The 24,222-nt window shown below is 46.9% G+C and overlaps 1 protein-coding gene across 2 annotated transcripts in view; it reads right to left on the bottom strand.

Moving 5' to 3' along the window:
* Positions 1-3,167: 3,167 nt before the first annotated feature.
* The window catches only part of RTN1 (reticulon 1), a 117,074-nt gene continuing 96,019 nt past the window's right edge, over positions 3,168-24,222 (bottom strand). The window contains exons 1-7 of one of the 2 annotated variants that reach the window (XM_075614811.1): positions 22,110-22,322; positions 10,249-10,456; positions 9,649-9,787; positions 6,679-6,748; positions 4,943-4,989; positions 4,790-4,848; positions 3,168-4,175 (exon numbers count right to left, since the gene is read on the bottom strand). In XM_075614811.1, coding sequence (XP_075470926.1) covers positions 4,136-4,175; positions 4,790-4,848; positions 4,943-4,989; positions 6,679-6,748; positions 9,649-9,787; positions 10,249-10,456; positions 22,110-22,170 — 624 coding nt within the window. In that variant the 5' untranslated portion in view covers positions 22,171-22,322 and the 3' untranslated portion in view covers positions 3,168-4,135. Of the gene's footprint in view, positions 4,176-4,789; positions 4,849-4,942; positions 4,990-6,678; positions 6,749-9,648; positions 9,788-10,248; positions 10,457-22,109; positions 22,323-24,222 lie in introns of those variants that run through there. The other variant, XM_075614810.1, reaches the window with a different exon arrangement.

Here is a 24,222-nt window from a genome sequence, read left to right on the forward strand (position 1 = left end):
GCGCCGCCCGCTCAGCGCCAGCGGGGACTCAGCCTTATGGATATCCCTGCTTCAGCACAGGTGACGAAGTCTTTGACTGAGCCATCGATTGAGCCACCTGTGCTGAAGCAGGGATATCCCGAAAACCTGACCTGTTGGTGGGTCTTGAGAGCCCCTGATTTAAGGCAAACTTATTGTGAGATTGTTGACTCATTTTCATCACATTCAGTAGTTAGAAGCTGTGACTCAATACCGCCATGGGCCTGCAACGTATTGCAAAGCTATGGGTTATAGCAGGGGAGCGCAAACTTTTACGGCTGCGCCCCCCTTCCTGCCTGCTCCGGAGTTTGCGACCCCCCCCTCCTACCTTTACCACTGCGTCAAATGACGCTCCGGGGTCACGCGGCGTCGGGTCACGTGTCCCAAGGCATTATTTGACACCTGACCGCCGCCGCGTCTGATTCCAGGTAAGTTTTTGGACCCGAGGGTTGGATCCAACTTGAAGGAGCTGCACTACCCATTTCTGAATTGGACTGGACTCTGTATACATGTACATGGTATCTAAATGTGTTTTTATTCTATGACAGTGTAAAAAATTATTTCTGTACTATAAGGCACGAGCGCTAGCTGATCTATCTATTCAAGAGCTATTAACTTATTCACAATTTGTTATATTAATTCTTCTTAGCATATATTACTTCCCCAAGTTTTTTTTGTTGCAGGGGCCTCACGCGATCCCCCGGCATTTAATTTCAATGCCTGGGGGAAGAGCACTGGACCTCTGCAACCCCCCCCCCTCCACCCCCCCGTGCACCGCTGGGTTATAGTACAGTAACATCTTGTCAACTGTCACTGATTTTCAGTCCCTCTCATTGATTTGTAGCATCAGTGTCTCATAGTCTTCAAAAGAGTCTCATGATACAAAGCACTTTTCCAGTAAAGTACAGTTTGGTGCTCTAGGAACCCCAAATCTCCTTGATTTCGGTCCTTGGAGGTTGGCACTTTTTGCATTACGAGGGCACAGCTGAACGAGCCTGGCCGCGGAGTTATTCACTGTCATGGAACCGAGGGTGGGAAATTCAAGTATCATTAAAAAAAAAGCAGTGAGGCCGCTGAGAGTTCTGATGCTGTCAGAAGTCGAACTAAACTTTAGTAATGTTTGGAAACTCAGGTTATATTTTAGGCGAGTTCCCTGGTATATTGTTCATCACGGGGGACAAATAGAACACATAACACCTAATAATACAAAGCAAATGTAGCGAGAAACTGTTTGATAGCACATACAGAATAGGAATAAAATGTGGTGGTCTTCGCACTGTATTCTGGATGCGGCATAAACCGCCATTCAAGGCAATAAGGGATTTGGCTTCAGCGTATAGAGAATAAGGCTGCGGCCAGGCAGGGAGCGGGCGCTCGTGCGCTGCACCCTGCTCGGCCAGGCGATTCGTGGCTGGTTAGGCACACGCTCGCCTTGGGGCGCGCCCACGACGTCACGGAGCTGGTTCGCCCTCATTGGGGGAACCGCTTGTGAGCGGCAAATTTAAATTTGAATATATATGTGTGTATATCTATCTATTTTGTGGGTTTGTGGCAACACGCACTCTCATTGGCCGCCGTCCAGCGCTCTCCCATTGGCTGACTGCAGGGCGGACTGGGGGGTGGGGGGGAGGAAGGAACACGGCAGCCAGCAACAGGGGGGAGGGGGGGAAGGAACACCCCCCGCGGGCAGCCAGCCACGGGGATTGGAGGGGGGGCACCGCGCGGGCAGGAGGAGCAGCAATACACACACACATTACTTACCCGTGCGGGTTTGAAGTCCTGGCAGCTCCATCCTGCGTCACGAGTGGGTCAGTACACGTGAACATGAAATCCCGGGCAACGCCGGGTATATAAGCTAATATGTATATGTTTTATATATATGAATTAATTAGATGAGTACACAGCCCTGATCAATTGACCTTTAAAATGCTTCCCTATTAAAATAAAACTGTATGTGGTGTATGTTCTATGTTAATTGTTCTAGCACTATTAGTTAGGCTTCGGGGTCTAATTGTCAGGCATATATAGATACCTTATTACATTGTGACATTAATGCTGGAAAGAGAGATGGGTTCTTACATGGCAGAGTTCTTTACAATACGCAAAGTGTAACTGCATCTTAGCTTTGTCATATACAGTAGTTGTGTTTGTATTGTGTGCAGGGAGAAGCATTTGAATGATTACGTTAACACAACATTAACAGAAAGTAATCATGAAAAAAAATGCGTGCTCTTAATTCTTTACGATGCCACATTATCCGAGATATGTGCCACAAAATAACACTTTATAGTGACGAAATAAAACTTTAACAACTCGGAGATTTACTACTTATTACTGTTACCGCCCATTGTAAAATCTCAACATCTTCCAGATGCTTGCCTGCCTCTCCTGTACTGTCCCACACAGGGCTGTTGCAACTTCCGGCATGAGCCGACGTCACAGAGCCCGGTGTGGGACAGTATATGTATGTGTTTGTGGGGGTGTAATATTCATGAATGTGTTGCGGCTCTTCTTCTTTGAGAGACCCTGTACTAGGGGAACCACCAAAGCGAGCAGAATACACGGCAATTTAAGATCAACAGCAAGACTCTTATCCAGATAAGCTATATTTTTACACCGTCATCACCAAGTGCAATTTATTACTGTTTGCTCTATATTTTAGTCATAAACTGTTATTAAAACTTGTCATATCTAAGGTGTTTGCCTTCTGCGCTTGTGTTTTCTACTACCTACATCTTGCTGTGATTGCTGATGTATTATGAATGCCATTATTGTTCCTACAGTGGCAGAGTTCGAACAGCAAAGTGTCACACTTAGGCCGCGCTTATAGCGACAGCGACGACGATGCTGACGTCACGCTGCGGTCGCTGGAAAAATCAAATTGAAATGACTTCCAGCGATCGCGACCAAGCCGTCGCGTCGCACTTACTATAAGCGCACGCGACGGCATCCATACATTTGTTTTGGCGCAACGTCGCGTTGCTGTCGCCGGCACTATAAGCGCAGCCTTAGCTGTTCAATGACAACTAAGATATTTAGACCTTTGAAAGAACCACTCCACACGTGTGTTACCTGTTACTAAACTCAAAATTAGGGTTTACTGTGTCAAGAAAGTGAACATGACTAATTAGCACATGGAAAACACAACACAAGGGCAATAGTTTCTTTTTATTCCCATTTGCACTGAAATAAGTGAGGCGATGAAACTGCCAGCAGAACGATACAGTACATTCTTTGTCTGTCTGTACCACTCTTTGCAGGGTCTACAATTTCAAGTAATCGATACTTGTTTCAAACTGATGAAGCTTAAAATGACGCTAAGATGTTTTATAGTATAAGTTTGCAAGCGCAACAAAAGGAGAACATTTAGTAACATTTATTTATGCATTCAGTGTCAAGTACATAATAAGTGCAAATATTCAGAGTCCAGAAGTTCACTTGGAACTACAGAGAATGTAATACAAATTGTAATAAATTGAACAAGCTGGCACGCTCTAGATACCATACATGTATATCAGCGTCTCCATCCCCTTACAACAAGAGTACTGAATGTTTATTCATACAAAACGGATAGAAGTACCGTACACGGTTTTCACTTTTTGTGCTGGAAAACACGAAAAAACATTAGTCTACAGCTCTACATATATATGTATATATATATATTTGTAATTGAGATGAATCCAACCAGCGGCCCAGCGACATTGAAGCAACCATGTACTAATTGTGTCAGTGCTTCAAGCATGAAGCCCTAGCCACACATCACATAAAAGTTATAAAAGCACTGCCATGAGGAGCAGAAAAACACAAAAAATAAATAAAAAGGCGATTAATGTTACTTAGGCTTCCAACATCATGCACTTTTTAAGCAACACAAAAAAAATACACATCTAGAACACTTTTGTTTCTCTTCACTATACTTCCGTGCTTGACACAGCTGATTGCAAGTATTCTAATAGCACAGAAGCAGCTTTGAACGAGCGGCTTCGGTATTTGGACGTTTCTACGAACATGGTGTCGAAAATAAGAATGGTGTGATATATCTGAAGTGTAGGAACACGGTTGTTTCCACAGTAGACTCCACATAATTTACCAACAGCAAAGTTTCTTGAGGATCAGTTTATTCCTTCTGTTTAGCTCCTGGGATTTTAGCCTGGATCCTGGAAATGAAGCAGAATTGCAATTTTAACAGCACATCAGGTTATCAAAAAGAGCTGGATGTAGGATTCTTCTAGATCAGTGCTTCTCAACACCCTTCTTGGGACACCCGAGCGAGCCAGGAATTTTTGGAATAACCTTCCAAGCGCACGTTATATTAAATGTGATTGTGTGATGAGCCTGGCTTGGGTGTCAGGTGGAGAAGGTTGAGAGCCACTGGTGGATTTTCCATTAGGGCCGACAGGGCAGCAAATTTGTGGGCAGCACATGCGATTGGCACTTACCAACCGCTCGTGCGCATGCGGAGCAGGCAAGCGCCAAACGCGCGCGCAGCAACATGACGGCACCCACATTGAGTTGCCATGCAATGGGACGCACAGCGTGAAATGACGCTGGAGGAGGAGGGCAGCACCAGGCAAGTGCCCGTGGGTGGCAGATTTTAAATCCACCACTGTAGAGAGCCGTTGTTCTAAACCCGTCCCTGTGCTGGGGCTAGACCGTAGAAAAATCATGTAACGCCTAGAACAATGCCATCCTTTCTTTTCTTTCATTCTTATTCAAGGTATTGCTTTCTTTCAGTTCTTACACTTCTGCCAAGCTATATGTGTCCACCTACTTTGCCACAATGGTGTTCATATTGGTCCGCACAAGTCCCAAATACTGGTCGATCTGTGCCTAGAAAAGTACAATTATACCGTTATTTTTTTTTTTCTTGTGCAATGTTGGTTATAATCAAAAACTCGCTGCCCAAGACACATTTATTGCTTACCTGATACTTGTCATATACAGCCGGGAGAGAGAACATGGACACCACGGCTGGAGAAAAATAACATAAGCAACATTACGTGTGAATTTAAAGATCCAGCACAATGATGTATTGCGGGCCTCTCTACAACATGTATTCAAATACTGCCCATATTGGTTGCTGTCTATGTAAAGAATCTATGCTGGTCTCCGTTTATTTTTTCCCATTATTTACAGTAAATGTGAGGAAACCGGACCACTGGCGTGCACGCCCTGTACTCCCAGTGTGTGTGCACAGTCGTCTAGATCACGGGGTTCCCAACAGGGGGTTCGCAAAGCTCTAGGGGTTCGGGAGGTGTCTCCAAGGGGCTCACAAAAAATATATATAAATGGCGGATCCCAGGCAATATAATGGGTTCCTGAGCCTGTGTGACTCCAACACAGCACAGGTGGCTCAGTTGGATCCATAAAACCTGACCTGTTGGGGGTGTTGAGGACTGGAGTTGAGCACCCCTGCCATAATAATAATAATAGCATGTTCTTGTATAAGGCTGCTAGTTTTACGTAGCGCTTTACAGAGACATTTTGCAGACACAGTCCCTGCCCCTTAGAGCTTACAATCTATGTTTTTGGTGTCTGAGACACAGGGAGATAAAGGTACCTGCCCAAGGTCACAAGGAGCAGACACAGGGAATTGAAGCAGGCTCCCCTGTTTCAAACTGAGTGCCAGAGTCAGTGTCTTTACTCACTGAGCCGCTCGTTCTCCCATGAGACACCGACCACTACAGTTTGCAGTAAGATGTCTTTCTGCACCAGACGATCTCATGGCGAAGCACTGCTTAGTAAATATGGGCAGATATATTAACAAGTATTGTTGTTTCAATAACAGACTGTAATGTTCCAAAACAATTGCAACAATACTGGGATGTAATTCAGCATTATCCAAACACTTCACACAATAAACTCTAAAAATCAGTCCTGTGTGAGTAAAAAGTGCTCCATGATTTTTTTAACTAAAAACATTGGTATTTACAACATTTAGTAACTCACATACTGTATGGGCCTTTGTATCACGTCAAGTTTGGCATAAAACCAGTGAATTTTCAACCTGTCTTTATGTATCATTGTATTTTGCTCCAACTTTGCCCCATCTGCTTTATCTTGCACCTGGGGAGAGTCAGTAGGAGGAGTTGGGGGGCTGGGGTGGAGTTACATGGGGCACAGATTATAATGAGATGCATCACATTCTGCGTCTGTCCCAGTGTGCACCTTGGGGGTGTCAGTAGGAGTTACATGGGGCACAGATTATAATGAGATGCATCACTTAGATTGTAAGCTCTTCGGGGCAGGGACTCCTTTCCCTAATGTTACTTGTATGTCTGAAGCGCTTATTCCCACTACTTGTTATTTATTATTTTATATTATGTCACGTGTATTACTGATGTGAAGCGCTATGTACATTAATGGCACTATATAAATAAAGATATACCTACATGCATTCTGCGCCTGAGTCATTATTTTTCCCTTTAATTTGCCCCCAAAAAACCGCCAGATCTGAAGAGGTGTAAGTCTAAAATTCTGCATCAGATGTAAGAATCCATTCTCACACATGCTGCAGCCCTGCTCCCAAAGATGGAGCAGCGCGTCAACACACACTTTTCTATTCGTTAATACATACACCCCCCATCCATTTCAGATGTATATGTACTAGTGTTCCATTTTTTAAAAACACTGAAATGATCATTTTTTGAAGTATTTTACCCATGATGAGAAGTGTCAGTCCATTGAAGAGAGCTCCGACATAGGTCAGCAGCCACATCAGTACCGCAAACTGAAACAAACAAGGGGACATAAGAAGATCTTGATGTGATGAGAGCAATTTGTGGTATAAAACGTCATGTCGTTCAACTCGTAGGCATTTAACAAAACCATTATGCACGTAAACACTTCGCTATTGGAGTGCGTTATATTCAGTTTAAGAGGGACCTGTTGCAGTGAAAATGTTAGCAAGCCATTAAAGTGGTTCAACGTCGTTAAGTAGGTCAATCAAACCCTGTTTTGAAGATCACACGTGTCATTGCCAGGGTTCCCACCACCACCGGTGACAACGGTTTTGGCCACGTATCTCCGGGCTACGGGTTTACCTTGTAAAACTCCGGGTGGTGGCCTGCCGCGGCGTCCTCCCGGCATCTCCCACCCATGACGCCCGTTGCCACGACAACGTGTCACTACGCTGCACTGCCATGACATGGTGCCGTCACGTGACGCATTGGCGCCATAAGGCATCCCGTTGTCATGGCAATGCAGCGACATTGACAGCAGTTGCAGGGGGGGGGGGGAGATGCCGGGAGGATGTCAGAGGATGCCGAGAGACGCCGCCGCAAGGGAGGTAAGAGCTCAATGTAAAAATGTTATCTCCAGGTCAGCCTTCAGTAGGCGGTGACAACCCTGGTCATTGCAGGACACACGCCTTGTAACATCACAGATTGTTAGGAATACAGGAGGATGTTAGGAATTTCAGTGCCAGGATTTATATGCTGACTCGGAATATTATCTGTGGGTACCACCAATTACCCAAATATTCGTGCACTTCTGTTAGATTGGCCAATTATACAAGCTGCATAGGCTTTAAAGCAGTGGCGCTCACATTCCGTCCTCAACTGCCACCAACAGGCCACGGTTTAAGGATATCCCTGCTTCAGCACAGTTAGCTCAATAAAATGTCGGAGCAGCTGCTTGAACCACCTGGGCTCAAACAGGGACATCCTTAAAACCTGACCTGATGGTGGCCCTGGGGGAAGGAGTTTAAGCACCACTGCTTTAAAACCAAAAAGTCAGGGGTTTTTTCCCCCCCTCACACCCACCGTTTTTTTTTTTACGGAATGTGGAATCATGGGGTCACCAGAGCAGAAAATAGTGGTTCAGCCCTGGGGACCCCCATTCCCAAGATACCGGTGAAAGGGGGAGACCACAAAAACAGCAGAGATTGCTGCTTTAATATATCACTACATGCAAATGAATTGAACATACATATATGTGTGACATGGGACATGGAACATGGGACAGCCAAACATAGAAAATAACATGATGTAACCTTACTTTGTATAAATACACAAAGCACGGGGTATAACAGGGGAGAGTGATCCAGGCTTCTTTGAGAGACACATTTTAACATTTATTGGTCAAAACATTTATTTTATTGGTGTGTAGAGATGACTTTGATAACAACATACACATCTTCCTTTTTTTTTTGTTAACCCTTTTTATGCCAGAGACCTGCAGCAAACAGATATCATTTCCAAAGTGTCTTGGAGAAAAGTGTGTGAGAGGTTTATACAATAGTGGCACTCTACCCAAACGCGTTTGCAAACCTTTTTAGGAGTACATCACTATTAAGTGGTACCTTTTTTATTTGGACTAACAATTGATATTATAAGACAAGCAATTGCCTCACCTGAGGAAGACAGAGAACGCTCAAAAACTTGTCTTCTAATATCAGTTGTTAGTCCCAATAAACAAAAGTATAGCTCAACCCCCTTATAACGCTTTGTTTGGGGTCCAAAGAATCACATCGCGTTATAAGCGAATCGTGTTGGAAATAATGTACAATTGTATGCATTGTACTATAAAGTATTTGACACCAATAATCGTGTTGTAAAGTATTCATAAATCCGAAAATTGGGAGCCACGCTTGCATCGCGTTAAAAGCGGATTCGCGTTGTAACAGATCGCGTTATAACGGGGTTGAACTGTATCATCTAATACTCAAGTCCTCATTTACTCGCAACTGGACTAACACGGCTGTTTCTATTTAATTCAAAACTTTTATCACGAGACACATTTTTCACCATAATGCAGACAAAATGATGCCGCAGTCACATGACGTTGTGATGTCAGATGACGCTGGAGAACAGGTAAGGGAGGGGGGGCGCAGACTGAAAAGTTTGCACACCCCTGATGTAGACTAAGAACTAGCATTACAGGGAAAAGGGAGACCAAAAAGCGCACCAGCACAAACGGAGCAGGAAGAAAACCAGAACAAGAAAATGATTAAAAGGGCACTTTAATGTGGCAAAAGACCCATCCAATGCATTTTTCCTTGAAAAAGAACGCTGCGACGTTCGAAATGCATTGGATGGGTCTTTTGCCACATTAAAGTGCCCTTTTAATCATTTTTTTGTTCTGGTTTTCTTCCTGCTCCGTTTGTGCTGGTGCGCTTTTTGGTCTCCCTTTTCCCTGTATTGCATTGAGTAGCTGCACAGCCTGCCTGCCTGCCCTACCAGGATGTGAGTATTTGCATATTTTTTAGGGGAACCTGCCAATGAGACTGATGGTGAGTGGGTTGCACCACACACCACCTGTCTTCAGGAGGATAGTACCCATTATATGACACAATAGGTACTATATCAATTGTTAGTACCCTGGTACAGTGGTCTGGCTTATTATCATTTTGAGATATACCTGCATTTGAGCGCTTCAGCTATTTTCCATATAAGAACTAGCATTAGAAAGTATACAAAACATTTCTCTGTGTTTAGGTGGAATTTTTGGTAGTGCATCTTAAGATGTGCTGTGTAAAGAGTAGATGCAGGATGTATACATTTGAGTATTATTCCAGTCTTGGCTTTTTCGATTTAAACACGGCAACGATCACAATACCAACACACATCCTATCAAATAAACACAGTTCCTTTAACAGTTTTTAAATTCAAGATTTTAAAACAATCGTACTTTCAGTGAATCCACCAGATCCTGTACGAGGAAGAGTCGCCTCAATTCTTTGACAATGCTGTTTGTGTACACCTGAATGCAGTCTGTATACTTCTGGATCTGTTCCTGAGACAGAGAGATTTCCATATCCAAGTAACCTCTGGGAAAATAACGAGAAGAGCAACATACTTTTCACTAGAACTGCAAGACCGCTCTAGAACTGCAAGACCGCTCTAGAACTGAGTGGTTAAGTCCAGGATCAACAAAGTAGGACATCTTGGAAGTCCCTCAGGCCCACAATTACTGAGCAATGCTATTCCATAACGTACCTTCTGGCACCGGAGAAACCTTTGCGGCCCATTCAAATGAACGACTACATACCACCAAAAGTGCCTGTCTCTTTGAGGCAGATATAAATGGTGAGATATGTTTCTATCTGACAAAATGTCCATGTATAGTTTATTAGGTAAAGAAACAGGCACATATCTATAGTCTATGTTTAACCCTTTAGCACGGAAAGGGGCTGCAATGCTGTGCTATACACTGCATTGCCTGCCCCTTTAGCACTGAGAGGTTAAAGAGCAGGTCACAGTTCAGACGACGTGGTAAGAAGCCACTCACTTGAATGGATGTCCTTCATCGGTTTTCTGTACGGCCTGCAGGACGGACTTGTAGATTCTGAAGCTGATGGTGGCGGAGAGGGCAGCGAGTGCCAGGTAGGCAATGACACTGACCACGCTGAACTGAGTCAGAGAGAAGAGCATCAAAAGTACACTTCCAAAACCCATCCCGGTCTGCTTCACATCACGCCAGTATAGCAAGTCAATAGCTGCAGAGTGAGACAAAGTGACAGTGTGTTATACAGCGTTCCATGAAGACATATACCAACAGTGAAACCCGTCGGATGAAGTCTAGTACAGTAGGGCCCCGCTTCTCGGCGTTCCGCCAATACGTGCGTCATGCAGCCCGAGCTCTCCACACGCGCACGCTCATACCCCCTCCCCCTTTCCTCCTTGGTCCCCACCCGATCCCTTCTCGGCTCGCCTCCGTTTGCTTCCGGAATGCTGCATTCTGGGCCGCAGTAGGAGGGAGGAGGGATGGGAGGTTGCAGGTGAAATTGGCTTCTTTTTTTTGGTGCAGAGCGCACACATGCGGTGTTCTGCTTTTTGGCAATTTTCGCTTTTTGGCAGGGTCTTGGAACCGAACCTGCAGTATTAGTGGGGCACGCCTGTATCAGTTTGGGAGCATTAACACTGGGTATTACAACTGCTGTGCCGTTCTTTCTGGCTGTCCGGTTTACTCCTATGGTGATTTTGGCTCATGTCATAACCACGCCACAAAATGCAATGAGAATACAAATGTGTCCATCATGGAAAGATGTGCAAAAAAGTGAGAGTACTGCTCACGGGGTATGGGTATGAAAATAGTAACTGGGATCACCCTATAACTGCACAGGGATTGCCCTACCACCGCACAGGAATTGCCCTAGCACCGCACAGGGATTGCCCTAGCACCGCACAGGGATTGCCCTAGCACCGCACAGGGATTGCCCTAGCACCGCACAGGGATTGCCCTAGCACCGCACAGGAATTGCCCTAGCACCGCACAGGAATTGCCCTAGCACCGCACAGGGATTGCCCTCACACCGCACAGGGATTGCCCTCGCACCTCGATTGCCCTATCACCACACAGGGATTGCCCTAGCACCGCACAGGGATTGCCCTAGCACCGCACAGGGATTGCCCTAGCACCGCACAGGGATTGCCCTAGCACCGCACAGGAATTGCCCTATCACCGCACAGGAATTGCCCTATCACCACACAGGGATTGCCCTATCACCGCACAGGGATTGCCCTATCACCGCACAGGGATTGCCCTAGCACCGCACAGGGATTACCCTAGCACCGCACAGGGATTGCCCTAGCACCGCACAGGAATTGCCCTAGCACCGCACAGGAATTGCCCTAGCACCGCACAGGAATTGCCCTAGCACCGCACAGGAATTGCCCTAGCACCGCACAGGAATTGCCCTAGCACTGCACAGGGATTGCCCTCACACCGCACAGGGATTGCCCTCGCACCTCGATTGCCCTATCAACACACAGGGATTACCCTTGCACCGCACAGGGATTGCCCTCGCACCGCACAGGGATTACCCTAGCACCGCACAGGGATTGCCCTCGCACCGCACAGGGATTACCCTATCACCGCACAGGGATTGCCCTCGCACCGCACAGGGATTACCCTTGCACCGCACAGGGATTACCCTTGCACCGCACAGGGATTGCCCTTGCACCGCACAGGAATTGCCCTAGCACCGCACAGGGATTGCCCTATCACCGCACAGGGATTGCCCTAGCACTGCACAGGGATTGCCCTCGCACCGCACAGGGATTAACCTATCACCGCACAGGGATTGCCCTATCACCGCACAGGGATTGCCCTATCACCGCACAGGGGTTGCCCTATCACCGCACAGGGATTGCCCTAGCACCGCACAGGGATTGCCCTAGCACCGCACAGGGATTACCCTAGCACCGCATAGGGATTGCCCTCGCACCGCACAGGGATTGCCCTCGCACCGCACAGGGATTACCCTTGCACCGCACAGGGATTGCCCTAGCACCGCACAGGGATTGCCCTAGCACCGCACAGGAATTGCCCTAGCACCGCACAGGAATTGCCCTAGCACCGCACAGGGATTGCCCTCACACCGCACAGGGATTGCCCTCGCACCTCGATTGCCCTATCACCACACAGGGATTGCCCTAGCACCGCACAGGGATTGCCCTAGCACCGCACAGGGATTGCCCTAGCACCGCACAGGAATTGCCCTATCACCGCACAGGAATTGCCCTATCACCGCACAGGGATTGCCCTATCACCGCACAGGGATTGCCCTATCACCGCACAGGGATTGCCCTATCACCGCACAGGGATTGCCCTAGCACCGCACAGGGATTGCCCTAGCACCGCACAGGAATTGCCCTAGCACCGCACAGGAATTGCCCTAGCACCGCACAGGAATTGCCCTAGCACCGCACAGGAATTGCCCTAGCACCGCACAGGAATTGCCCTAGCACTGCACAGGGATTGCCCTCACACCGCACAGGGATTGCCCTCGCACCTCGATTGCCCTATCAACACACAGGGATTACCCTTGCACCGCACAGGGATTGCCCTCGCACCGCACAGGGATTACCCTAGCACCGCACAGGGATTGCCCTCGCACCGCACAGGGATTACCCTTGCACCGCACAGGGATTACCCTTGCACCGCACAGGGATTGCCCTTGCACCGCACAGGAATTGCCCTAGCACCGCACAGGGATTGCCCTATCACCGCACAGGGATTGCCCTAGCACTGCACAGGGATTGCCCTCGCACCGCACAGGGATTAACCTATCACCGCACAGGGATTGCCCTATCACCGCACAGGGATTGCCCTATCACCGCACAGGGGTTGCCCTATCACCGCACAGGGATTGCCCTAGCACCGCACAGGGATTACCCTAGCACCGCATAGGAATTGCCCTCGCACCGCACAGGGATTGCCCTCGCACCGCACAGGGATTACCCTTGCACCGCACAGGGATTACCCTTGCACCGCACAGGGATTACCCTTGCACCGCACAGGGATTGCCCTAACCCTGAGGAAGACCCAGAGGGAGAGATGGAAACGTTGTAATTTTGATTATATGAGCAATACATTTACGTGACATTATCTATAACGGGAGTGCGGCCGCTACTTTTATCTGCTATTCATGTAAAGATATGTGTGAAATGTAAACCCTGCAAAGTGCTGCAAACACCAATATACATTGATTATAAATGTACATGTTTGGCAACTTCTACCTTATCTTCCACTTCCACCGTGCAAGTCAAAATATACAGTATGTAACTATACATTGTTTCTTAACTACGCTGTCATTCGGAAACTTTGTTGATGTTTTAAAAATACCATAAATAATTATTTCAATAACACAATTAATTGAACAAAACAAGATACGAAAGACTCTTCAGCAGTTCATAAAGTATTTATATATATATATTTTTTTTAAACTGACTTTTAAATACAATGGATTAGTGGCGTAGCTAAACATACGCGGGCCCTCGGGCAAAAAAAATCAGGGCCACATTAATATAATACTGACTAATTTTTTTCTCTCCCAGATCCTCTATCTAATCATCAGCTCCCCCTCACCAGCTCTCCCCCCATCCCCATCCGCTCCCCCTCACCAGCTCTCCCCCCATCCCCATCCGCTCCACCTCACCAGCTTTCCCCCCCCCATCCTCATCAGCTCCCCCTCACCAGCTCTCCCTTCATCCTCATCAGCTCCCCCTCACCAGCTCTCCCCCCACCCTCATCAGCTCCCCCCATCCCCATCCGCTCCACCTCACCAACTCTCCCCCCCATCCTCATCAGCTGCCCCTCACCAGCTCTCCCCCATCCTCATCAGCTCCCCCTCACCAGCTCTCCCCCATCCTCATCAGCTCCCCCTCACCAGCTCTCCCCCCCATCCTCATCAGCTCCCCCTCACCAGCTCTCCCCCCCATCCTCATCCGCTCCCTTTCACCAGCTCTCCCCCCATCCTCACCAGCTCTCCCCCCATCCTCATCAGCTCTCCCCATCCCCATCCGCTCCACCTCACCAGCTCTCCCCCATCCTCATCAGCTTCCCCTCACCAGCTCTTCCCCATCCTCATCAGCTTCCCCTCACCAGCTCTCCCCCATCCTCACCAGCTCTCCCCCCATCAGCTCTCTCTCTTCCCCTCAGCTCTCTCTCTTCCCCTAAGCTCTCTTTCTCTCTCTCTTCCCTCTCTCTCTCTCCCCCTCAGCTCCCTCTCTCTGCTCTCTCCCCCTCAGCTCTCTCTCTCTGCTCTCTTCCCCTCAGCTCTCTCTCTCCCCCTCAGCTCTCTCTCTGTGCTCTCTCCCCCTCAGCTCTCTCTCTGCTCTCTCCCCCTCAGCTCTCTCTGCTCTCTCCCCCTCAGCTCTCTCTCTGCTCTCCCCCTCAGCTCTCTCTCTGCTCTCTCCCCCTCAGCTCTCTCTCTGCTCTCTCCCCCTCAGCTCTCTCTCTGCTCTCTCTCCCCCTCAGCTCTCTCTGCTCTCTCCCCCTCAGCTCTCTCTCTGCTCTCCCCCTCAGCTCTCTCTCTGCTCTCTCCCCCTCAGCTCTTTCTCTGCTCTCTCCCCCTCAGCTCTCTCTGCTCTCTCCCCCTCAGCTCTCTCCCCCTCAGCTCTCTCTCTCGCTCTCCCCCTCAGCTCTCTCTGCTCTCTCCCCCTCAGCTCTCTCTCTCTGCTCTCTCCCCCTCAGCTCTCTCTCTCTGCTCTCTCCCCCTCAGCTCTCTCTCTGCTCTCCCCCTCAGCTCTCTCTCTGCTCTCTCCCCCTCAGCTCTCTCTCTGCTCTCTCCCCCTCAGCTCTCTCTCAGCTCTCTCTCCCCCTCAGCTCTCTCTGCTCTCTCCCCCTCAGCTCTCTCTCTGCTCTCTCTCCCCCTCAGCTCTCTCTGCTCTCTCCCCCTCAGCTCTCTCTCTGCTCTCCCCCTCAGCTCTCTCTCTGCTCTCTCCCCCTCAGCTCTCTCTCTGCTCTCTCCCCCTCAGCTCTCTCTGCTCTCTCCCCCTCAGCTCTCCCCCTCAGCTCTCTCCCCCTCAGCTCTCTCTCTCGCTCTCCCCCTCAGCTCTCTCTGCTCTCTCCCCCTCAGCTCTCTCTCTCTGCTCTCTCCCCCTCAGCTCTCTCTCTCTGCTCTCTCCCCCTCAGCTCTCTCTCTGCTCTCCCCCTCAGCTCTCTCTCTGCTCTCTCCCCCTCAGCTCTCTCTCTGCTCTCTCCCCCTCAGCTCTCTCTCAGCTCTCTCTCCCCCTCAGCTCTCTCTGCTCTCTCCCCCTCAGCTCTCTCTCTGCTCTCCCCCTCAGCTCTCTCTCTGCTCTCTCCCCCTCAGCTCTCTCTCTGCTCTCTCCCCCTCAGCTCTCTCTGCTCTCTCCCCCTCAGCTCTCCCCCTCAGCTCTCTCCCCCTCAGCTCTCTCTCTCGCTCTCTCCCCCTCAGCTCTCTCTGCTCTCTCCCCCTCAGCTCTCTCTGCTCTCTCCCCCTCAGCTCTCTCTCTCTGCTCTCTCTCTCTGCTCTCTTCCCTTCAGCTCTCTCTCTCTCTCTCCCCCTCAGCTCTCTCTCTGCTCTCTCCCCCTCAGCTCTCTCTCTGCTCTCTCCCCCTCAGCTCTCTCTCTCTGCTCTCTCCCCCTCAGCTCTCTCTCTGCTCTCTCCCCCTCAGCTCTCTCTCTGCTCTCTCCCCCTCAGCTCTCTCTCTGCTCTCCCCCTCAGCTCTCTCTCTCGCTCTCTCCCCCTCAGCTCTCTCTCAGCTCTCTCTCCCCCTCAGCTCTCTCCCCCTCAGCTCTCTCTCTGCTCTCCCCCTCAGCTCTCTCTCAGCTCTCTCTCCCATGCCTACCTTTGGCGGGAGGAGATGATCAGAGGAGTAGTCGGCAGAGGAGCTGTGGCCGCAGACACCTGAAGTTAGAAACACTTCCGGATCAGACTGCTAGAGGGCGCTCCTCCCCTGCCTTACTGATTCCTCTACCGGCCGCCGCATACCATCTCCCCCCGCCTGTCTCTACAAGGGCGGGGGAGAGAGCAAGCCCCCCCATGAGTGCGGGCCACCGGGCTATAGCTTCGCCCCTGCAATGGATACCTTTCTGTATCATGCAGAAAGCAGAATGAATATGATGACAAATGTTTATTCTTTGGTTGCGATACACTTGCTCATAAATTAAATGCATAAGGCTGAGTCCATGCGCAATCGCTCGCACAGGCCGTGACGTCACCCGCGGGTGCGTTTTTCGGACATGCTAAACGCGCCGTCGGGGGGCTTCTCTAGGGGCGTGTCAGTAACGTCACAGAGCTGGTTCGCCCTCATTGGGCAAACCGCTCATGTGACCTGCCTGTCGCGCCGAGAAATCAGTTTCAATTGATTCCTTGCGCAACGCGCGCCCCCTTCTGCTGTCGCCCGCGCGGTCTATGGGTGCGATCAGTGCTTTAAGGGAATGTCTGCGGCAGCATGGCCTCAGCCTCAGTCACAGAAACGTGTTTGTGTGTTTTGTGGAACAGTTTAAGGCCAGATCCGCCAAGCGCCGTTTAGTGACTTATCGACACGTTCAGTCTTACCGCACATCTTCAATGGCTGCTAATGCAACATGAACTCATACTTTCTCCAGTAGCATTGTGGTGACTATAATGGCCATTAGCAATAATGAGATGCAAAACGGAGATCCCCTAACAGTGCACGTCCACTAACGTCTGTTAACATTAACACGGGGACTTATAGTAACATTAGTTAAGTATGGGGTTTCTCAACTCCAGTCCGCAACCCCCCTCCCCAAGTCAGGTTTTCAGGATATCCCTGCTTCAGCACAGGTCTTCGACTGAGCCTCTGATTCAGCCACCGGTGCTGAAGCTGGGATATCCTGAAACCTGACCTGTTGGGGGGGGGGCTTGAGGGCTGGAGTTGAGCACCCCTGGATTAATGAACCCCATACAATGTTTTGTGCCTATTTTTGGCTCATTCAAAATGGGGATCTTTTTTTATTTTTTATTCTTATGTGGCGCAAAGTGGCATTAAGCCCCCGCGCAATGAGTATCGCTACAACTGTACTTTCATTAGCCAACTGTAAATTGGCCCCTTGGTCATCAATACCGAATGTATCAAATATTTCCAGAGAGATGCTGCATTGTTGTTAGAAATAATGAATCATTCAGAGACGTAACTGGAATGAAACCTGTATTCACTGGCTTGACACTTAATTTAAGCGAGCCTCTAAAATAGGACGCATTTTAAATAATGGACATTGCTCTTTCTATCAAAGGAGATACTTTTGACCGGCGGGAGAAAGTGTCCGTTTTCTTTACACCTAACTATTCTTTTTTTTTTTTAATTGCTGTATTTTTTGGCATTTCAACACCCTGTTACATAGTTACAAAGTGTTATCGTTACATAGCTACATAGTTACAAAGTGTTACAGTTACATAGTTACATAGTAGATGAGGTTGAAACAAAACATACATCCATCAAGTTCAATCTACAGTATTCTTTGGCATTTCAACACCCTGTTACATAGTTACACAGTTACACAGTTACAAAGTGTTACTGTTACATAGCTACATAATTACAAAGTGTTACAGTTGCATAGTTACAAAGTTACCGTTACATAGCTACATAGTTACAACGTGTTACAGTTACAAAGTTACATAGTAGATGAGGTTGAAACAAGACAAACGTCCATCAAGTTCAACGTACAGTATGCTAGATTTAAACGACAGATACTTTATCCTATATCCGTACTTAAATTATATCGATCCAGAGGAAGCAAACAAAAAAACCCCAGTGAAATATAATCCAATGATATCTCATAAGGGGAAAATAAATTCCTTCCTGACTCCAAATATTGTATCCTTTGTACTGCACTTGGGATGAATAGGTCTTTTGAAAGGTCCTTGTATTATCCCCGAATATATTTGTATATAGTGATCATATCCCCTGTTGTGTTACATTTTCTATTTTATGAGGCGTTGTACCCAAACTGTTCTACTGAAGGAGCAGTTTCCCCTACATGTAAATTTTTTGAAGATTTCTTCAAAATGCGGCGTCTGTTTTCTCCGCTCTAGTTTTCCTGCTCACTGATTTTTTTTTTTTATAAAATGTGTATTTTATTCCTCATAAATGAACCCAAAACCTACATAAATAATGGTTACTACGCCTCGCTCTACTGATGACAATAGTTAACCTTCACATGTTGAATAAAGGCCTTGGGGTAAGAAATCTTCCTTCCCTCCGCTCACACATTGTGGTGTGGACCCACGAGGTTCTTTATTGGGCTTTATACTGTACTGGAACGGGGTGTCTGTGCCGAATATGACAGAAACAAAACCTCAACATGTTTATACGCAATGTCTAACTCTCACTTCTGAACACAGACTCTACCAGCGCTAAAGCTTGGCCAGAAGGTTTGTTTTTGACTCATTTCTTGCAGACTAATGCGATTTAGTTCCATCCAGAAACAATGACAAAGGAGTCTATGGGTCTAAACAAAACTGGTTCACTTTTGGGACAAATATTGTAGCACATTTATTAACGAAACAATGTGGTGCCGACTCTTAGCAGCAATTCTGCATTAACACATTGATCACCCAAAATTCTCCCTCTTCCCCCTTCCTCAATGTTCCATTTCACTCCAATTAAAATATTTGAGTAAGATATTTCTGCCACGGCTGCTGCTCTTCCACACTCAGTATCAGCCGGTTTAAACGCTCTCATTATACCTGCCCACAATAAGGGAAATACAGGTTTTTTCCTATTTCGTTTCAGGCTCTCTTTATTATGTCAGATTTAACATCCAGTACATTCACTGTTATTAAACAGGGATATAACACAGGGCGCGGCGGGGATGTCACACGGGGCGTGGCGAGGATGTCGTCACACAGGGCGCGGCGGGGATGTCACACAGGGCGCGGCGGGGATGTCACACAAGGCGTGGTGGGGATGTCACACCCGGCATGGCAGGGATGTCACACAGGGCGGGGCGTCACACAGCATGGGGAGGGATGTCACACAGCGCGACGGGGATGTCACACAGCACGGGGCGGGTGGGGATAGTGTCACATAGGGCGCGGCAGTGAGTCACACAGGGTGGGGACGTCACACCGGGCGGGGACGTCACACAGGGCGGGGCTGTCACACAGGGCGGGGCTGTCACACAGGGCGCGGCAGGGATGTCACACTGGTCAGGGTGGGGACGTCACACAGGGCGGAGCAGGGATGTCACAGAGGGCGCGGTAGGGATGTCACACAGGGTGCGGCGGGGATGTCACACTGGTCGGGGTAGTGAATCATGCGAGGCGAGGATGTCACCCAGGGCGGTAACATCACAAGGGGCGCGGCAGGACATGTCACATAGGGCGCTGACGTCAAATGTTTCAAACCAATTGATAATATCTCCATATCTCTGACCATCACAGAGCCAAAGACAAAGAGTATTTTGTATGAAGTTTTCTAAAGTGTCTTTACTTTCTCTTTCCATCCTGATCCCATATTTAATTATTTTAACTGTCAAACAAACAAATAGCCTCTATGTGGAGTTGGTAATCTTACTCTAGCACAAGGGGACTCAGCTACAGTCCTCAAGACTCCCCCAAACAGGTCACGTTTTAAGGATATCCCTGCTTCAGCACAGCTGGCTCAATCAGTGGCTCAGTTAAAGACTGAGCCACTGATTGAACCACCTGTGCTGAAGCTGGGACTGATTGAGTCACCTGTGCTGAAGCCTTAAAACCTGACCCGTTGGGGGGTCTTGAGGACTGGGGTTGAGCCCCCCTGCTCCTACATGAGCTTTTAAAAATAATAAAAAAACATCAATGGCTATTAAAATATTATTTTAACCTTTGATTGCTTGACACATCCTGAAAAGCCTGTGCACCTCCATTTACAAACCACAATGCCCCGAGCAAAAAATGAAATCCCCTTTTGAAAGCCACCGTATCAATACAATACAGTTTCCTATTGGATACATTAACTTGATGTATTTTTTTGCGAGCAGAGATCCTTAAACCATTGTCCTGCCGGCGAGACCATAATACTTATAAGAGCATGATGGGTCCAAAACCTATTGCAGGGTGCTTGGGACTGAAGCGGTTAATAGGCAAAACCCAGACGTAAATGAACCATTTCGCCTCCAAAATTAGGAATAGGACTCGGCCCCGCTCGGCAGGGAAGGGGTTAATAGCGAAGAATCAAAAAAAATTCGTCAGAATAATTATATTTTTGACCATAACGATAAAGATATTAATATGAAAATATAGGAACCATTATATGGATCCACAAATAGATATAGGTATATTAATGATTCATTTATAAGGCTCACAGCAGTGAACGTATTTAATGCACATGTGAACAATCACTATGACACACACACACACATATATATATATACACACACACACATATATATATATATATACACACACACATATATATATACACAAACACACATATATATATATATATATATATATATATATATATATATATATATAAATAACAATACTGTAAGTCCACCATGGCAATCCTATTATCCCATTATAGATATATATTTTTTAATCAAGTGTCAAAAGGGGCACAGCGTTCCTTTCTCTTGCATTAGGCCCCTGCAGCAGGTAAAGGGTAAATGTTTAATTTGCTTCACCTACAGGACTGAGATCCTGGCGGATGTTGTATCCATGGAAACCCCGGACTTGGAGAATCAGGCTCGGAATTATGAAAGCGTTGGAAATATACCAGACGTGGCAATTTTTTGCTGCACAGAAACTGAAACAATAGTCTCATTAAAAATATCGCTAACATCGGGTGGGTCTTCAACCGTGTGCTTTTTTTATGGTCAGGCTTGATCTAATTTAATACTCGGGGAAAAAAATATCGAAAGCTTCTGCACAAGCTTAATTAGTAATACACAACATTCATGTTTTATCATGCAGATATTTATCTGCAGGTGGCACCGATTGCTCTATAAATGGATGGTGAAGCGGAGCCAGGCTCCCACTCTTAGCAAAACAAAGGATACAGGCAAAATATGATGCTGAAGAATATGGCTGTGGAGCAGACACAGAGAAGCACCAGTGTAGCCACACCCAGAGCTAATAATAAGAACCGTTCCATTCCAATAAATCGGCAGCAAACCACCATTGTGATTATTATTAAAAGCTCTGAGCACAATTAGTTGCCATTAGCATTTCATGATAGAATAGGATTTATTGTAACATATTATTTTTAAAGCCAGAAGGTGTTTAAGAAATGGAGAATAGCAGCCTATGCCCCCATATTTCCAGCAATAGCACAGTTAGTGTCCACGCTGGACCCTCTTTGTGTTGCTAGCACACATAGATTTTACAATGGGCGTGCCCCCCCCATCAAAGGGAGACCCTTTATTATAAGCCTTTAGGGCTACTTGTTACAAAGCAAGGCATTCGATCTCAGGTTATATTTTAAAGTCAAGCACCTTGCATTATACATCAGGGATAATATATATACATATATATTAATTATGTATATATATATATATTAATTATGTGTGTGTGTGTATATATATATATATATATATATATATATATATATATATATACATACATACATATATACATACACACACACACACACACACACACATACATATCTAAAATAGGCTGACGATGCAGGCTGCTGTGCGCATGGAAATCCTCTGCATATCCTAAGCTTACAAAGCACAGGATTATACTGTAACTGACATAGCAAGAAAACAACGCAGTTGATCTGGAAATAAATAAGAAAAGGAAAAAAAATGTACTGAGAAAGCATGGAACCCCCCCAACCCCCCCTTCCCCAACCACAGGTGCATTACACACATGGATGTACATGTTGTTCAGGCATGCAACCTGTCCCCATTGTTTCAAGCCATGCATGATAAAAGCAAATACAAAATACCCTGGCACTTCCAGTTGCTCCATAGACATTCCATCCTGCTGGAATCAGCACTGGCCTGCATCTTGTGGGACAGGAGGGTGGCTGGTGCTCTCTTCTCAGGCACTGTATGATCACTTCAGCATTCCACAGCATTAATAGGTTAGGATATCACTGCTGCTTACATGCACTGGCTACAGCCTGATGCTGTAAGCAGAACAGGGAGAGGGGGAGGGCAGACTGTAGACGCTGCAGTCATCACTGCAGCAAATCAGCATGGTGATATGACTGCCTCAGGGATGTATCATTGGAAAAGGGATGCACAGTTTCCTTTGAAATGAAAAGCCCTGGCTCGCCAGCTATACGGCAATCCTTATAGATATAGAGAACTTTACATCACATAAAGGACCCACTCAATCTATTTATTTCAATAATACAGACACTTGACCTGTGCTTTGCGACTCCTTTCCTGGTCCTTATGGTATCACTTTGCGTTCATCCCATTTCGTCTTTTTAATGACATTACCGAATCTGCTCTACTAATCCACGAGTCCAACAGCCCCTCCTGGGAATAGGAACCAATGCTGGGTGCACGCAGTTGCCCCTTTCCAAACTTGGTGATAGATCATGAAAACCAAAAAGCAGAAGAATTCAAACATCGGTTCTAGACCTTATTTTTTTATTTCTCTATTCTTCTTCTTGCTAAAACCAGAAAAAAAATTCTTGACATGTCTAGACAGCTACTGTATACAATTGAGCGATTGTGATACTGACCTCCGTTCCCAACATCGTAATGTTATGTCCCGCATATGTGATTGAAATTGTAAAGTTTCCTGATTTTTTGGGCGGAAGGCATTAATATTTCCCCCAAAATATGCGTACTGCAATATAAAGCAAATTAGTATGACTAAGGGGATACATTCTCTATTGTCCGAAGTGACTGTTCATCCCTTTTTTCAGACCAAACATCCCAATCAACATCAATCGGGACGTTCAGCCAAAAACAAATCAGCCACTTGGGAAAATATAGGATAAGGTCCGAAGTCTAAAAGATAAAATGGGAAGAAAAAAAACCATTGACTGGTCTCCAACACGAATGCCCTGTAACTCCCTCCAAAACATTAAAATAAACTACTATGAATAGAGTTTCCAGCCGGTTATTGCTGTTGGTAAGATGATATTGTGGATGGGCAGTGGCACAAGACTGAATCAGCATTTCAGACTAGCCAATAGTCTCTAGATAGGTGCTTAATTCAGTTATATCTACAAGCGTTGGCAAAAACACTTCTACAATCAGTTTTTATGTTGTTCTTGGAACATAAAAGGAAATTAGCTAGTAAACAATTTTTCCTAGCATGGACATCCTTAGGATATAGAAGACATACATGATTACTTATCTCCCAAGTGCCCCAAACAAATCTTTAACTTCCCTGCTCTAGTTAAGAAATCCCCCCCTAAGAGATGTGTGCAGAGGTACATAAAATAGAGATTTGGGTGCAATTATATCTTGGCTTTATTGAGCCTGTTCCTTTATGCAGGCAAAATAAACAAAAAACAAAATAACTAACCCCTATCCCTGTGTAAGGGCAAACTTACTTCCCCAGCCCCTATCTGCAGGACTGGAGGGATATTCCCATTCCCAGCCTATCACCCCAAAGTCTCAGGAAGTACCTTAAGCAGGTGGCCCTCCATGTCATTCTCTGGCAGGTTCCTGGGTCCTCTGTGTCCAGGAAATATAGGTCTCTGGGTGTCTTGATCTCAGCACAGCCTTTGTGCCCAAGACTGTGTCAGTGTGCAGGCTTCTCTGCTCTCCTTCTGTCAGCCCAAATGTGAGCTAAGGAATCTCTCTCCTGTGTCTCACATGAGGCTTTTTACATAGCTTTCATTAGTCCAGGTGCAGACTAGTTCATTGAGTGGCTGCAATTAACTCTCTCTGCTGGATTCTCAGAGCTCTGAGGGTGCTTTATTACAACCGGGATAAGTCCCAGTTACACCCCCACATCTCCCAGTGCCAACCTCTTAATATCTTAACAGCTGATTGTTTAAGCGGTCAAGGACAATGGCCCATTTTCTATATCTACTCTCTTTCTTAAATTTCCTCTTTAATAACACCGTGGAAGTGGAGTACAAATGATAC

Source organism: Ascaphus truei, chromosome 9, assembly GCF_040206685.1.
Source record: "Ascaphus truei isolate aAscTru1 chromosome 9, aAscTru1.hap1, whole genome shotgun sequence".
Classification (NCBI taxonomy): Eukaryota; Metazoa; Chordata; class Amphibia; order Anura; family Ascaphidae; genus Ascaphus; species Ascaphus truei.